This window comes from Brachycentrus maculatus, unplaced genomic scaffold, assembly GCF_059751285.1.
Source record: "Brachycentrus maculatus isolate JH-2025_06_01 unplaced genomic scaffold, ASM5975128v1 h1tg000183l, whole genome shotgun sequence".
Classification (NCBI taxonomy): domain Eukaryota; kingdom Metazoa; phylum Arthropoda; class Insecta; order Trichoptera; family Brachycentridae; genus Brachycentrus; species Brachycentrus maculatus.
The window spans coordinates 993,413-1,011,546 of record NW_028280934.1 but is presented as its reverse complement, the minus strand read 5'-3'; the positions used below and the strand labels follow the sequence as shown (position 1 = coordinate 1,011,546).

Here is an 18,134-nt window from a genome sequence, read left to right as displayed (position 1 = left end):
CATTCTATAAAATTTTCACCTCGATAGAAAAGTGACGCCGTATTGAGTACATCTGCGATTGTGCGTGTTTTTCGATTGGTGGTATGACAAATATTCTATGTTCGATACAAATATTGCTGAATAGAAGTTCGACTATGCATAAAAAGGTTTTTTAGGGTTTTTCCTAAAAAAAAAAAATACAGACTAGATCTCTTTTGACACAACCTCTTCGATTATTTTGTGAAATGTCTCCATATTTTCCTATGGCATATGTGTAATTATAACGCATACATTTTTACTTGATAAATAATTATATTTTAAGATTGTTAATGTTTTCTTTATGTTTGTGCTGTTAAATGTTTAAAATTTATTTTTAAGAATAATACTTTGCGCATAGAACGCTTTACTTTCAGCCATATTGTACATATAAATTATATTTACAAAATATATGTATTTTTATATATTTTTACCCACTAATAAATCATACTTTTATACTGATACCTTGCTTTTTTTCTGTTTTACAATCAAGATAACACAGCATTGTTCTTCTGCATTGTCCTATATTTTATAACCATTTTAATGCACTCATTGTAGGCCACTAAGTTGTAAAATAATACAAATCAATAAATTAATGGAAATAAAAGATCAGTAGTGGAGAAAAAGAAAATTTATTCAAGAACTTCTACACAAAATCATCATTGTATAATATTATTATTACATTTATAAATACAGTCAAAAAATATAAAATAACTATACTGCTCTAATCACAGTCAATTTTTAGTTTGCCCAGAATAATTATTTTTACAATATTATGCATCCTCTCGCGATAAGAACACTTACAAAACATTCACAAGTAATATAACATGATTTTTAAACTGATTTCTATATGTATAGGGGAGAACAGAAAACTTCTGCAAACGATTTAATGCAAGTACAAATGGAGGTTTATTCCTAATTAAGCATAATTTAATAAAAATATCCGTCTTTCTGGAAAAATTCTTATTATTTCAATAGAACTTCTTCATCTTCTATAGCGCAATGGCTGCCACACTATAGTTATTCAATATAACTGATTTTTCATTGCAAAATTCAATTAAAATTTAACATGAAGAGCAGAAATAACATCAATATAAAGAGCAGGTACAGTTAAGGCATGTCCATTCGAAATTGAATGGACATAAATTTGAAAAATATTTTGAATTAATTTAATTAAAAAAAAAAACAAATCATTGATTTTTCAAAAATAATAAGTATGTGGCGATGTTTTCAAAGTAATTAGTATTTTTTGCGGAAAAATAAAAACAGAAAAAAATAAAATTTATCAGTTAATCGTTAAAAAACACTTAATTCCTTAATTATTTTCTTGCTCTTAACTCATTTTATTTTTTAGAATTTCAGACAAAATTTAAAGAATTTCAAAATATTTTTCAAATTGAAATTGTTCTTTTTTAATGTATATCATTTAAAAAATAACAAAAAATACGAAAGGCATTTTTTTTGTACAAATAAACCATTTTTAGTCTACAAAAGCGAAGGAGCATGTTCTTACCACAAGAACATTATAAGGCCTATAATTATTCCGTTCAACGTGTAAGACGATTCCCTTGATCTTGCATCAGTGAAAACCAAAAGTTAATCATTGATATTTCTTTAATGGAAGTTAAAAAAATTCTACGATGATTAAATTAACACCGCCTTCGATATCAACATTCCTTTAAGACAATGTCTAATCTCTCTAGATTAGAATTGATAATAATTAAAAGCTAAAACATCGCCATTAATTTTCATTCTTGTCGATTTATTAAAATTAATTATTACGCCATCGGTAGACACAATTAACATTGAAGACCGATAACTACATACTGTAAAATTAATAAAATATAATAAAATTCTCCATACACATGAGTGTTTTATATGGATCCGATTTATCACTTTTGGCTATTTAAAAACATCTTTTTTCTTTTTCTAAAAATAGAGCAATCATCGGTGCTAAAGGTGTATAATAAAGAAAAGAAAAAAGATAATCAATTTGCTAAGTATTTCCATTATTAATTAGCGCTAGGACTGTCAGTTCCGCTACTATTCTCAGTAGCTAGAATACTTTCTGTTACTTTTTTCGGTTTGCACTTATTAGCAGATTTACTAAGAGTGGCGATCTCCTTCAGCAGACTCTGAATCTTGGCTTGCATATTGTTGCATTTCGCCTCGTAATTCTTCTCGGTGGTTTTCATTTGATTACGTATCTCATTTTCCAGTGTGAAATGCTGGGCTTTCAACTCTGTGATCTGACAAACATCAAACAAACAATATATTAAATAAAAAAAATAAAACCAGAATTATACTTTTTTTAATCATTTGTAACTAAATCTTCATTAATGTACATTAAAAGTCTGTTAAATAGAACCGCAATAATTCGTCATTTTTGTCATATTTCAAGGTCCCGAAATTTAATTTGCATAGTAAATTAAGTCCGCCTCCATAGTGTGGCGGTCAGCGCGCTTGGCTATCATGCTTGAGGTCTTGGGTTCAATTCCCAAGAGGATCAAAAGAAATATTAGTGATTTTTCAATGTTAATATTTATTTAATATGACCCTGGACTGGTACCTGAAGCGCGAGGCTGATCACCTTTGGTTTGTGTATTTAACAATCAAGGTAATACTGCTTCTATAATATGCAGTGCCCTATGCACCATTGGGTGCAGATAAGGGTTAGAAGAAGTAAATTGTACCAATAATTCGAAGATATCAGTTTGAAATCTCTGTAATTTTTTGGTAAACAGCCAAACATAATAATTTTGATATTCTCACCACATATTTCCCCTTGTACATATTAAAATATCCAGGTTTTCTACAAATTTTAAAACATTCCATGTCATTATTTCAGTGTTATATGTATGATAGATGAAATTAGGAACAAAAGGATATGTTAATAATTTAATTATTATTATTTTTTTTTTAAATTACAAGTTGGCAAAAAAGCAACGAGAATAGGTCTACAAAGAGGCAAGTCAATATGAATAATGCACCTGACGGCAGTATTTACCTGCTTATCCTTGGAGAGGATGAGAGAATCCTTCTGGTTGAGCCTCTTCTGGAGACTGGCTATAGTCTCCTTGAGGTGAGTCATGGCGACCACATGGTCCGAGCTGTTTGGGTCCACTTCCCCTGGAATACCACATGCGCTTGTGAGTTTCTTACTCAAATACATTGATGTCCATAGATAATAATGTTTATAAATTATGTTCCAGGAGAGAACTACATTACTAAGTTATCCCTCGTTTATTAGTTGATTATTAAATGGATTACTTGTATAAATAATAACAATTAAAAAGAGAGATGTGTAACCATGGCAAAACATGAAAAATGAAATCATGTGTAACCAAATTCAGAAATAACTTTATGCATAGTTAAAAGGACTTAACTTCTAAATATTCAGCCGAACATATATGTATTACCTCGTACAGGGTTTGGTTTAGATTAAAGTACAAGTTACCTTCAACGGGTTGCTTAGATTTAACTATATGTATTACCTCGTATAGGGTTTAGTTTAGATTTAACTACAAGTTACCTTGCAAAAGGTTGTTGAGATTCAACTATATGTATTACCTCGTATTGGGTTTGGTTAAGATTTAACTACAAGTTACTTTGCAAAGGGTTGTTGGGATTCAATTATATGTATTACCTCGTATTGGGTTTGGTTTAGATTTAACTACAAGTTACCTTGCAAAAGGTTGTTGGGATTCAACTATATGTATTACCTCGTATTGGGTTTGGTTTAGATTTAACTACAAGTTACCTTGCAAAAGGTTGTTCAGATATAACTATATGTATTACCTCATATAGGTAAAACATATACAAGAAGAATTACCTCATATAGGGTTTGGTTTAGATTTAATAATATGTTTTCATTAATTGATTCGGCAGTCACTTTGTGGTAAGATCAATCCAATTTTTAATTTAAGTTTTAACTTAGTAAATATTACTATTTCTTAAAATATACTGTGACACGTGTTTTGATGCATTCCGTATCATTTACGGTGTTTGAAAATGATGCGGAATGCATCGAAATACGTGTCACAGTAGATTATAAGAAATAGTGGTATTTACTAAGTAAAACTTAAATTAAAATTTAATTATATGTATTACCTTGTATTGGGTTTGGTTTAGGTTTTTTCTCAAACGGCTGGTTATCCATCGAAAGATCCGGTGCATTTGAACCACCCTTAGTTAAGTCTCCTCTACTTGACCGTTTACTATGGCTTTTCATTCTAGAAATATAAAAATTATTTAAATATAAAATTCAGTATCACTGAAAAACTTTTCATATAATATAAACATCACCATAAAACACGACAGGGTTAGGGTTAGTCAGTTTTTTTTTTTTAAATTAATGAATAATAAAAATAAGCTTCATGTTGTGAGGTCAAAGTAAAAGTGACACTACATCTCTATAGTTTAAATTCTCGAATAAAATGTTTCATTTCAATGTTTATTTGTTTTTATTAGTTCAATATGTAACTGCTAAGACTAACAAGCTAAATTTGGCGCGTTCAGCGGAACAGTGGAGTATGTGTGCTGACAAATATTTAAGAAAATAAGCTTTATGATTCCATTTCTATTCTTTAAAAAAAACAATTAGTTTGAAGTTTCACATTGGAAAGATATCATAGTAAAAAAAAACATTTATAGAAAATTTACATAAAATATTTATAAAATTGTATTATGGAAGTAGAATTACATAAATTGTAATGTTTTACCAATATTCTTCTACATTTTACATTTACATGTTTTAAAGTGATTGTTTTTTATTACAAATGTTTCATTTTTCTCTCTCACATAATCAGTTTACCTTTGCGCAACTGAAATTCAGAATTTCCTCAATAATATGTTGCAAAAACCATTCAATAAGTATTGCTGCCTTATTGGACACATTTTTAAATTTAAAGGTGAAACCTCAAGTCTGTATTAGGGTAGAAAAATAGATTTTTTGTTAAATAGAAATAAGAGGTTGTTACAAAGAAGATAAATTATTTAAACAATATTTCTCAATGTTAGTTTTTAGGAGAAATTTGCAAAGTAGTATGGAAGTTGAACTGTATTATGCGAAGGTTTGATAGTCCCAAGAAATAACAATAAATATGGGAGTCGGACACTGCAATTAATCGGTCCGAACATTTTTAATTTGTTGCCGACGGATGTTAGAGGTCAAAATAAAATATGGAACAAAGGCAAAATAAAGGAATGGGTGAATGATCAAGAGTTAATTTTATGAAAGTTGTAAAATGTTTATATTCATGATTTTTCTCTTTTTTGTGTGCATATTAGGTTAAAATGGTTAAAAACATTAAAAAATGTATTAAAAAAGAACTCCACTGACAAGAATCACAAGGTGGCTTGGTGGGTCTCTGCATTTTTAAAAAAAAATATGTTTAATATTGTGATTTAAATAAATGTATACAATTTATGTGAGTAATTTTTTTTTTTTAACAATAATGCAGTCAATGTTGACATTTCTCGTTCAATAGAATAAATAAAATCAACCACCTATCTTTGAGATGGGGAAACACTTTACATTGAGAAATAGATTTAACTAGAGACCACCTCATCTTTAAGTCTCATTATGGAAAAGATTGATTGGGAATATTGGAAGAAATTACTGTTCCATTACTTGGAATAATATGTATGTACTCACTTTTGGTGAGATCTTGATTTTATGGAAGATCTTCTGTCTGTTTCAACCTGTTTGGTTCGTGCTAGAGCTCGCTTTAAGGATAATGTACACAACCAGCATAAAAGTTTCCCATCTATCTGTGGACATAAAATATATGCATTTGAAATTTCTACAATCACATACAAAACTAAAAATATATGATTTTCAAAAACAATGAATTTTTTTTTGGACGAAATGTGTCTAATAAACTACTTGAACTGACAGCTTAGTTAAGAATTGATTAGCGAATTCGCCCAATTATCAAAGTATGATTGTGAAAGACGCATATAATATAATAATAATATAATAAAACCCTTATCTGCACCCCAATGGTGCATAGGGCACTGCTTCATATACACGCAGTGTTATCTTGATCGTTGACACATGAAGGAAAGGTGATCAGCCCTCCGCTTCAGGTACCAGTCCAGGGTAATATTGAATAAATATTACAGTGAAAAAATCACTTTTATTTTTTTGACGCCCCCTGGGAATCGAACCCGGGACCTCCAGAACGGTAGCCGAGCTTGCTGACCATTACACTAAGGAGGCAGACACACTACGGAGGCGGACAATAATAATATAAAAAACTATTATTATTATTATATTTTAATTTCAAATTAATTTAGCTCCATTGCAAATTAGCGAGCTTTTAGAGCATTTTTTTTTATGAAATGACCTGTAACTTCAACTTTCTCACAATTTGGATTTATAATCGGACTAAAATACCAAAGTTGTTGGAAATAAAAGCCAAGAAATAAAGATTGAATTATCTACATTGAGTAGTTAAACCTTTATTTATCCATTGTTATCAACCTTCTGACGCTACTAAATGACTCAAAGAATTTCACAATAGCTAAGAACTAGAATTAACTTTTCATTACTACTGTGTGCATATCTTTATATTATGTAAAATGTATTATTTTGCAAATTAATTTCAACTGTGTTTATTTTTCACATCACTATATATGAAAATAAACATTTTGTATAATATATATCTCGATTTAACATTTTAATTGAATTCGTCCAATTCAATCCATCCCAAGAATGCATTTACCCCTTTCCGGTCCCCCAAAATTAAAAAAAAAATAGGTAGACAGTTACATTCTAATTGGAAAAAATATTTTGTCCTCTGCTCCACATACTGTTGTAATAGATACGAGTGACAAAAATGTAAGCTTGGAATTTACATAAATAATACTAATGATGAATAAAATGTCAAATAACATTCGGATGTTATTCATGTTATTCGGATGTCATGGGACCTAAAAGCAAAAAAGCGACGTCGAATGAGATTCAACATTGGACCAGTAAGGGTTAAAGCAAAAACACGATTTTACTGTATAAATAAAACAACTATCTAAGTTTTTAAATGATTATATATAAACTTCATTGTTAAAACAAATTTAAATTAAAGGAATTTAAATAGTGAATTATAAAATAATATTAAATACCAAATACTGTGAGAATTGATAGCAGGTGTTCCACAATTTTATTATTGTAGTTGATATGTGTACAGAGAAAGATAAGAATGCAATCAATGCGTAGTTTAATTTTATTTATCTTTATGTGCTTGAGTACCCGGAAATAGATTCACGGAAAACTATTCATCAACCACAAATATGTGTGTGTGTAATGCTCAGTATAAATGGACATACAAGCTCAGTGTGCATTGATGGCAAGAATGTTTAGTATCAATCACTTGCGCGATCATACTATGATTTCTTCCTCGTATCTGCATGCCAAATGGAAATTGGCAAACTATAAGGAAACATTATTTTGGACTTCACGCTCATTTTGCATCACTAATTGAATGCTGCATTTCAAAATCGTTATAAATCCAAACACATATAAGAAAAAATATTTATTCTTAAATTTGATTACAAATGGAAACCGATCCGCAAGTACTAAGCATAAATGACGGAAAGAAACACATGATAATGAGCAAAGTCAATAAGCAAATCAACAATCGACATTGTTGATTAACCCTTTCAATGCCGGAAGGTGTTAATATGGCCGTACCCAGCAGGCTGTGATTTTTTCAACAAAAATGTGAAATTTTTAGAATTTTTTTTATAATTTATAATACACACAGACCTCGCTTTGCGTCATTTCACTTTGCTTCAACGTTTTACTTTTGAAAATATTTTTCTTTTTTTAACATTTAAGGACTGAATGAAAAATATGGTGACCTATCTTTGATGTTTATATGATTTTCAATGGAAAATAGCAATTCGCTTTGCGTTGGTTCAATTTGCGTCGCGTTATTTTGGAACGTATCTACGACGCAGAGTGAGGTCTTAGTGTATCAGTAAATGGCTATATTTAATATTTTTTCATCTTCCAAATAGATAGTTCTATATATTCCAATTAAAAAATATTGCAATTGGATTTGATATTGGCTTGCGATAAGCTCATTTTGTATGGCCGGCCTGGCGAGTACAGAATTGCGCGCTCGTGGCAGCGAACCGGTGAAGTTGCTTACCTTTTTGTCTTCATCGTGGCGATCGAATGCACATCTCTGTTTACAACCTTCACATGTTACGGCGGGTCCGTATTTGCGCTCGGAGTTAGTACATCTCTGGCATTTGTTACCTATAATAAAACAAAGACAATTTTTAATATGAACTGTTTTTATAAGCGTTAACAAGTATCAACATTTTTATTGATATCTTAACATAGAGGAAGTCTATTAACCGTTTAACTGCTGCAATGTTTTCTTTAAAGTATGCTTAAATTGTTGAAAACTTCATATAATTTTTTGACTCTCATCAAAGATGAAAAAGAATATGGAAGTCTGAGCATTTACTGGGCTGACGACCGTCATAGGCTATCATGACCGTCATTTAGGGGCCGATGAGATGTCAAAAAAGTATATGAAAATAACTCCTGTAATTGGAGATAATCCAGATTTTGTGGACAAGTATTTGGACACACTTAAAATGTTGTTGAAAACTTGTTTGCAATAATGGTTTATTTCAAATTAAGTGGACTGAAGGGGAATAAGAAAAGGTTTTTACAAAATAAAAATGCATTTTTATTTTTTATTTTGTCGGTATTTCAACGCCGAAAAACGTCAGTATATTGATGTTTTTCAAAGTATACAACAGTCAGTATATTGATGTTTTTCAAAGTATACAAGAGTCAATATATTGCTTGTCAGCAGTCAAACGGTTAAGATGAGAATATGGAACTCCGGGCATTCATAGGGCTTATGATCTAACATTGGCTAATGCAAGGTGGAATCTCAACCCAACTAACCGAGAGAATAGAATGCCACAGTAATCTGTTTTTGCAAACATTCTTCGCCTCTACTACATTCATGCATCTCCTCATACTTATCTGCCAGTTATTTCTACTCCTGATCCGACCACTTTCAAGCATTTGAAATACTTGATTATCCCAAGTTTAAAACTTCATTGACCTCATATATTTGTTTTACCATTCTTTCCTCACTTATTTGTTCCATATGTAGAGACCATATCAACAAACCTTTCTAAATTTTATCGATAATGCTTATCTCAGTATTACATTCTTTCCTATTATCAGCATTCGAACATATATTAACCATAAGTCATAATACAATTATATATCAGAATTTGAAGGCTAACATAAATATCTGTTATTATTTTTTTAATACCTTTGTCAATTTTCATGCATATATAGTAGTTTATATGAACAAATTATGCCTATTATCCAAAATCATATAAAACGCCTGTAAAGAACTCTTAACTATTGATTGTCTGAGCGACTTCAGTGGCCTAGAATATTACAGTGGAAAATGCTTACCAATAAATGCAGCGATGATATTACAATACTCGCAAGCCGTTGGTTTTCCATAAGCCTTGACATTCTGCTCACATTTCTTGCAAATAGTCGACGTATTGGCTTTGCTGAAAATTGAAAAATAATATATCAGGCTCAATAATGTACTAAAATTACAAACTGATGGATACTATTTATTTTTGGAGATAAGAAACCTGGATATAAGAGACCAGGATATGTCGCACACTCTTTTCAAGAACGTAATAAATCAAAAATTGTCAATTTTCAGTTGTGCATGTTTTCGGAATGGCCAGAAAATGTACTATATCCCAGCAAAAGAGGCATATTTTTAACTTAATATTGACCCGCTACAGGGCAGAAAGTGTTGTTTGTGTATTTTGAAGAAAAGGTATCGTTTAATTATTTTTTTAAATAAACTAAATATTTTTCAAATGGAGAAAAAATCTTCAGGTTTTACCTAAAAAGATTTGTTGGGCAGTAAAAAGTTCTTAAAACATTGTATTATATTTTTAAACTTTAAAAACGTTCTCCTGAAAAATCAAGTTTTTTGATTTATGACTTTGTTGAAAGAAGTGAGCGATATATGACGTTGTTGAAAGGAGTGAACGATGTGTGAAACTTACACACATCGTTCACTATACAGTTAGGATACACCAAGTCAAGTAACTCATTAAATTTTACATATAAATATAAATGAAGTGTCCAAATCAATAAAAAACAGGATACTGGTTATTTTTTAAAAACTAAAATTTAATCATTTTGCTAGTACATCTAATGATATTTCACATTTTAAATAAACAACTAAAATATGAAATTCTGTTTTGAAAAAGGTTAATTTTAGTATATATTTGTTACGGATTTTTTCGATATAAACACCCCAAATGCCAATCCAACAGCTTACCGAAGCGAATTTTACATGAATGACGAAGTTCCAAGGCATATAATAAAATAAATATAGGTCTAGGTTTTAACGCAATATAATATATTGATATGATAATGACAATACGGGTTGTATCTCGAGATTTTGTGGAGGCAAGTCTCGCTATACCGAATTTAATTTCGACAATACGGAAACGTTAAAAAAATTGAGCTCACCTTGTTTGTTGAAATTCTGATCGACAATAAGTACATTTCACGACAGGAAAAGCCCCTCGACATTCCTAGGGAAACCAATGGGAAATTATGTTTACAATTCTTTTACATTATGAACAGGAATTTACAAAATGTCAATTTAACGGCATGATTTTACTTACCTTGCACAATTGTTGGCCCGGAGAAAGCTCTTCAAAAGGATGCCTTGAGAAACACCTGGAGCACGCAAAGAGCGCTGGAGTATTGATATTACTCATATTTTTAGTGGAAGTTAATAACGACGGGAATGACGATTGAGTGAAAATCAAAGTGCGACGCAACACGATTATAAAAATAAACGCTAAAAAAGCAGTAAAGAATGACGCTGATGGTACTCTGTGACGACATAAAGCAATATGGCGGTTGATCACCGAACTTTGTGTTGCCACTAATAATTTCTATGGCTTTATTATTAGGTAAGTACTTTGAAAAAAGTACTTATCTAAAACCCTTTTTTAATTTTTTTTCCGTAAATAAAATATTATATAAGGGTGCAAACAGTATCGTTATACTTCTTTATTATAAATATTTACGGCTCAATAACTTGAATGTTTTGGTTTGACAATAGTTTATATCATCCATATACAATTTTATAATAATAAAATAACAAATACAATATGATATTTTGCTACTCCCTTTACTTGATGTTTTTTTCTTTCTTTTCACTTTTTACTAAATTTTTGTTTTAGTATACTTGTTTACTAAGTAATTGTATTAGTTACTTGATAGATTTTGATTCTTAACAATAAACCCACCAATTTTTATTTTTATTTTGCGCACGACACTTAAAAAAATATAAACTTTGTGTTTGGTTCTTTGGCTTTATTTTTTGCACATAGGTTGTGGAATGATGATAATTGAATAAAAACGGGGGGGTTAAGATTCACTTTTTCTATTACAATTTATATGAATCAATTATAAAACATATTTATAGTAAAAAAGGTTTTCCTGCATATTATAAACATGATTTAAATATAACGTGAACCAAATAAGTAATATTGACTACTCTAATTGAAGGTACATATGAGAAAATAATAAAAGGTTGCAACAGTGGACGATAGATGGCACTGATGATATTATAAGTTGATTCGTAGATGTGTTGTTGTGTTGGCTGGTACGCACACACGCACATACATACACAAATAATTTTCAGGCGGACCATCCGGTTCATCTATGATTTCTGGTGGAGGCGATGTCTAATTTGTATAGGAAGTTCAATTATTATTTGCGTCTCAAATGTCAAGCCTGAATAAATTATAACTAACTAACTAACCATCATGCCTCTTCTCCGCAAGCGAAAGAATGAACGCCATTCTACCCTGTCTTTGCAAACAGTCTTCGCCTCTTCCACATTCATGCATCTTCTCATACATACCCGCCGATTATTTCGATTCCTGACCCGGCCGCTTTCAAGTATTTGACGTACCTGATTGTGCCAAGTTTTCCCCGGTCTTCCTCTAATGCCGTCCCTGGACGTTTCTGCTTTAAGCGAGTGCCCAGCTGCTAGAACCGGAACTACTAATTAGATTTGTATAGAATATAGTCTTTTGCTTTGTAGTAGTCCACATTAAACTTAACCTTTCCCTTCCGGTGCTAAAATAAAAACGCGCGTCCCGGTGTTGGGTAGTCACTACACAATGAAAAAAATAGCAATTTTAATTTTTGCAAAAAATAGCAAAAATTATAAAAATTTCGATTTATTTGCTGAAAACATTAAAAAAAAACATCTGGCAACGCTCACGAAACAAGCATAAGTCCACTCTTGTCGAAAGCTCAAGAGCTACTGCCGCTAGCCTGCTATCTAGCCAGAGAACATTGAGCTTTGAGCTCCTAACGCTTGCACAGTGCACGTATGTAAGAATGACATGCGAATATACTATCGCGGTTCCCGCACACTCTTAACGCGCTGTTTATACGCGAACTTGTTTCCGATATTCACAAAATACCTTCGATGTACCCGATAAATTCTGATAATTAAAAATATCATTTTTTAAGTCAATGCGTAAATATGTTATGGAGAAATACCTAAAATCTTAGAATTGTATTTATTATATTAATAGAGATATTGATGGTTATTAGAAGCAATGTGTACAAGGTACACACCACCTGGAAGGGAGGGTTAATGAAACTTTATTTTATAGAAAGGTCGTATTTCAAAAGACATTCATTATGAACAACATTGTTGTTTGAAATTTTATGGAACGAATATAAAACGCGCGAAACTTTGACAATATCGTGAATGAAGAAGTCAGATTCTCCTTTCCCGTTTTGCATCTTCTTCAATTCGAGAGCGATCTCTAGCTCTTAGTTGAACTCTCAACTCTCTTCCTTCTCCCCCCCAGATTCTAAATGCCCGACAACTTTTTCTCGAGAGGACAAAACTTTACTTGACGTTAGTTGAAAATCTAATTAAAGTGGAAATTTCATAGAGAACACCTATTCATATATTTCCACCTTTTCCGAGTCATGCCAAAGGGGCCGACTCAAATTTTTATCCTTTAAAATTTATTTTCTTTTCGGGTTTTCAATTATTTTAAAACTTTTCTTTGGAATCCTTTCATTAGACTTCTGAATGTCTTTAAACCGTGAGACAGAGAGACAATAAACTACTTTTCACTTCATAAATTAATTTGGAAAATATATATTTTTTTAATTTAATTAATTTATCGCCAGTAGAAATACGTACGATCAGTGAAGTGATTTGATATTCATCTAACGCAATAATATTTCAAATTGAAATCTTTAAAGTCTCAATTTTTTTTTATTTTCGTTGTTGTATAAAATAATATATCTGAAATAACAATCAGGAAGCTCATTTAGAAAAGTGCAAATATTGTGTATTTTTTTAGAACTATATTTTTCTAAGATTGTAAAGAATTTTAAAATTTGTGTTAATACCTACTTATCTACGTAGAGTTTGACACCGAATATATATATATATATATATATATATATATGTGTATATATATATATATATATATATATATATACACATATATATATATATATATATATATATATATATATATATATATATATATAAATATATATATATATATATATATATATATATATATATATATATATATATATATATATATATATATATATATATATATATATATATATATATATATATATATATATATATATATATATATATATATATATATATATATATATATATATATATATATATATATATATATATATATATATATATATAAATATATTTAAAAAAAAATTTGTTTAAAAAAATTATATTAGGTAGCACTTGTATGAACAGTATTTTGCTTATGAGTAAAGTAATAAGTTGGAATATGATATACATCATAGGATAAAATAAGACGATTTTAATGGAAAGTAAACAACCTTATTGCAGTTTCCTTAAAAGCCTTAAGATTTACCTCACCCTCGCATTATGCGCCACAGCTGAGACCAGCCTAGCTTAGTATAATAGCAACATTATGTTGGGAATATAATTTCTTTAATGACTAACAACACAATTAACATAAACGTTCGCTATTGGTCGAGACATTATGTTAATATGTTAATTGAAAGGATATATTTTATACTATGACGAATATCGGAATATTTAGGATTTACCGAATTTATAATTTGGGTTTACATAAACTAAAAACTAGCATCCTTAAATCATAAAGGGTGTCTACATAATGGATACAGGCGCCTTATGAAAATTTCCCGACACTAGCGCGAGTGGTATGTTTGGTTTAGCACACATACCACACTGGGATGGGTTAATAAGATATCAAGTTTCCGGGAGAGGCTGATGAAGAGCTCCAACCTCATCATAAAATTGCTTGTGGAGCACAGATGGGGGCTGGACATGTGGTAGCATTGGAGGACAGTGTTGCGATTACCAGGGAGCTGATCTCACACCATCTATTCAGAATTTCGCTGTCATTAAACATATTCATTTTTTGAAATTTCTTGTTATTTTATTTAATAATATTAGACAGTCGTAAACAAAATGTGGCTAGCTTAGTATTGTACCCACCGCTAAGTAAAACTGGAATAAAAATTGTTTTATTACTATTATAGCTATGATAAATTCTGTTATTGTCAAAAAAGATACTTTACAAATTTCAGGCGCTGTGGCGTGTTTGGCTAGACGCTCAACTGCGTAACTGGTTTTGGCCGACGGATATTTGGCCGAACGGATATTTGGCCGATCATTTAGCCAAACGGATATTTGGTCGAACCGACTCACTATCACTAAATTGATTCCTTTCATACCAAAAAGTTACACATATTAATTAAGCGTCCCATTATAAAAAAAAAACAATATAAATTTTGTTGGTTCGATAAAAAGGAAACGAAAAAAACAACATAATATCGAGAAGAAATCTGATATTGTGTGGATTCTGTTACAAAACTGTCTGTAAAACATAAACTATATACATGTATGTTTATATTGAAAACAACTCCGACCTATTTTAACCTAATATTACAATTTTAACACTTCAAATTTATTCGCCTAAATGTCTTTCGTCCAAATGTCTGACCACTCACTCGTATCACTGCATGATTGGAAATCACTAGAGGTCTGTCCGCCTTGAAGGTTAACAGCGGAGAGAAGGGATAGCGTCCTCTCATAACCTATATAGACTCTGTAGTATTTCTTGATTTATCCAAAATGTACCAGACCTAAATTTTAAGGGGCTTACCCACAGGGCGTCTAATTTTAATACCAGAAAATACACAAGAGGAATTGAAGATAATGGAAATGTATAAGTTATTGTTTTTACAAAACTATGTTTCCATGTGTGCTTGTCAAATAATTCCAGGATATACTCGTATATTTTGTAATGCTAATAATTTTCATGTGAAAAATGCACTATCTTTGACGACTTTCATGAAATGAAACCTTACCATATATCCTTGGAACCCTAACTGTCCATCATATCTTTCTTCTTTGGTTACCTCTACATTTTCTCCCTCAGCTCCTTACCTGATTTAACTTCCTCTGCCTTCGTTGTTTTCATCAATTTATAGTTTGTAAAAGGAAAACACTTGTTTTTTTACCACACGAGTTATATTTATTAAATTATAACTAGTTTCAGAAGCTATGCTTCCACCTTCAGGTCTAAATATAAACTAAATTTATATTTAGACCTGAAGATGGAAGCACAACTACAGAAACTTGTCGTTATAATTAAATAAATATAACTCAAGTGGTAAAAAGAGGTGTTTTTCTTTTACAGTTTAATCATGTCTTCCCACAGAGCGAATGCCGAAACAATAAATAAAGTGTACAATTTCATTTATATAAAATGTAATTATTTGTTCATTCATACATCCATTATTATTATTTTTATTTATATATTTTTTTCGTTTACATGCATGTATACAGCACTATCTGCCCTCTAATTTCAAACGTCTGTATAGTTTCATCTTTGAGCAGTATCATTCCTTTTTTGGATGGTTGGAAGATATTGCTTCTTAGAAATAATCCCACCAATATACGTACGTTCTGTACAAGAGTATGGAGTTCTGTATAAATAAATAAATAAACATTTTTGTAAATTATTTTTATTCAAAGCATTCTATTGTATTTCAATTATTTTAAACATTCATAATTTATCCTATACGTATATAACGTAAAATATAATAGGAACATCTACATTTGACTTTTTGTTTCTCAATGATTCCACTAAAGAGTGTAGCATTATCATTCAGTAGGAGCATATAATTATACATTACAACACATTGTTTTTTTTATCAATGCAATAACGGTCTAATAAAAAAAACTCAAGTGTTTTGTTAAAACTAACGCAAGGGCAGAGGTTTTTTTTCTTCTTTGTAACCATATATATTGATTTGTAACTGGTAGGTCAATTCCATTTGAAACGTAGGCCGATACATCAATTATCAAAATAAATTTGGTATTTAACCGTTAAAGTGCTGAGAATCGATATATCCGATTCTGGTATACTTTGCAAAAGCGCCGCCCGTCGATATATCGACGATGACACAAGTTTATAATGTTCCGATTCGTCATTAAAATTCACAAATAATTAGTATATTTGACTATTTTTTGTGAAAAAAAAAGTTGAAAAATCGTTTTCGCCCTTACACTGTCGGATTCGTCCAATAGTGATGTTGAAAGAGACTGTCAAAACACGCTTCAATGTTATTTTTTGACATCTCATCAAAGATGAAGAATAATATGGAAGTATTGGGCATTTACGGGGCTTACGACATTCATAGGCTGGTTTAAGTGATCACTTTACACACGTGTAACATTCACCAATTCTACCCATTATTGACAACCACACTACTCAAATTCTTGGAAGTTCTATATATATGAACCAATTTAGAAACTTTGTTCTTGAATCACTAGAACTTCACTAGAGACATCTATTGGTGAGATGTAAAGAAGCTTTTTTATTAAGCAGGAACTCTTACATTAGTATGTGAGATCCGAATCCTGGATTATAATCACACACATGAGAAACGCCAGAAAATACCATTTTCATTTTTATTATTAAGCTTATAATTTGACCAGATAATTTATTTACAACATTTTGAGTGTGTCCAAATACTTGTTCACAAAATCTGGATTATCTCCAATTACAGGAGTTATTTTCATATTATTTTTTGACATCTCATCAAAGATGAAGAATAATATGGAAGTATTGGGCATTTACGGGGACCCCGTAAATGCCCAATACTTCCATATTATTCTTCATCTTTGATGAGATGTCAAAAAATAATATGAAAATAACTCCTGTAATTGGAGATAATCCAGATTTTGTGAACAAGTATTTGGACACACTCAAAATGTTGTACGCTTCAATGTATTTGTTATACTCAGACTAGTGATTGACGATGAAATTAGAATGTTTAGTAGTCGGAGGATGCATATTGGAAAAAATCGGGGTTTTTACACACTCCATAAAATGAAAATTAAGGAAATATGTAAGAAACAATCGCAGCACTAAAACGGTTAATATGATATGCTATTTATGTAAAAACAGTACACATATTTTTTCATGAATAATATTTACTAATACTTACTGTAAGCTGTAATAATATAGGTATTCGTATATTCTAAACACCTAGGCATTTATTATGTACAACATTTTATCATTTTGGTCAGTTTAACATACCTACTTATCTAATACAAAATAGCTTATCAACTACGAAAGAAATAAAGTATGATATTTAGTTGTATGAAATAAATTATATTATATTTTTACAAACATTAAAATCTCGGGTTAGGAACAAAAAACCCGATGAAAAAAAGTCTCGATTTGCATACAAAATTATGCGAGTACTTAAAGTAGAGAAAAATACATTATGAAAACTTACTGACTAACATTATACTGTCCAGTTTCAGACACGAGTTTTGATATGTTTCAATTGCTTCTCACTCACAACACGTTAAGAAAATTGAATTTTAAAATGACCATATGTATATTTTTATTATTCTTAAAGAAAACACTCAAATTCATCTTTAATTTTCTCAAAAATACAACATTCGTTTTTGACCGTAAAATAAACCAGC

The 18,134-nt window shown here is 30.4% G+C and overlaps 1 protein-coding gene across 1 annotated transcript; it reads right to left on the bottom strand.

Annotated features, from left to right (window-relative positions):
* Positions 1–631: 631 nt before the first annotated feature.
* On the bottom strand, positions 632–10,961 carry LOC148307961 (protein FAM76A). Its single transcript, XM_088262553.1, has 8 exons — positions 10,726–10,961; positions 10,568–10,632; positions 9,476–9,579; positions 8,172–8,281; positions 5,672–5,787; positions 4,126–4,247; positions 3,023–3,144; positions 632–2,264 (listed from the first exon to the last, which is right to left on the bottom strand). Exons 1-8 carry the CDS (start codon positions 10,819–10,821, stop codon positions 2,028–2,030), a joined length of 972 nt encoding a protein of 323 aa, XP_088118679.1. The 5' UTR covers positions 10,822–10,961; the 3' UTR covers positions 632–2,027.
* Positions 10,962–18,134: the final 7,173 nt, after the last annotated feature.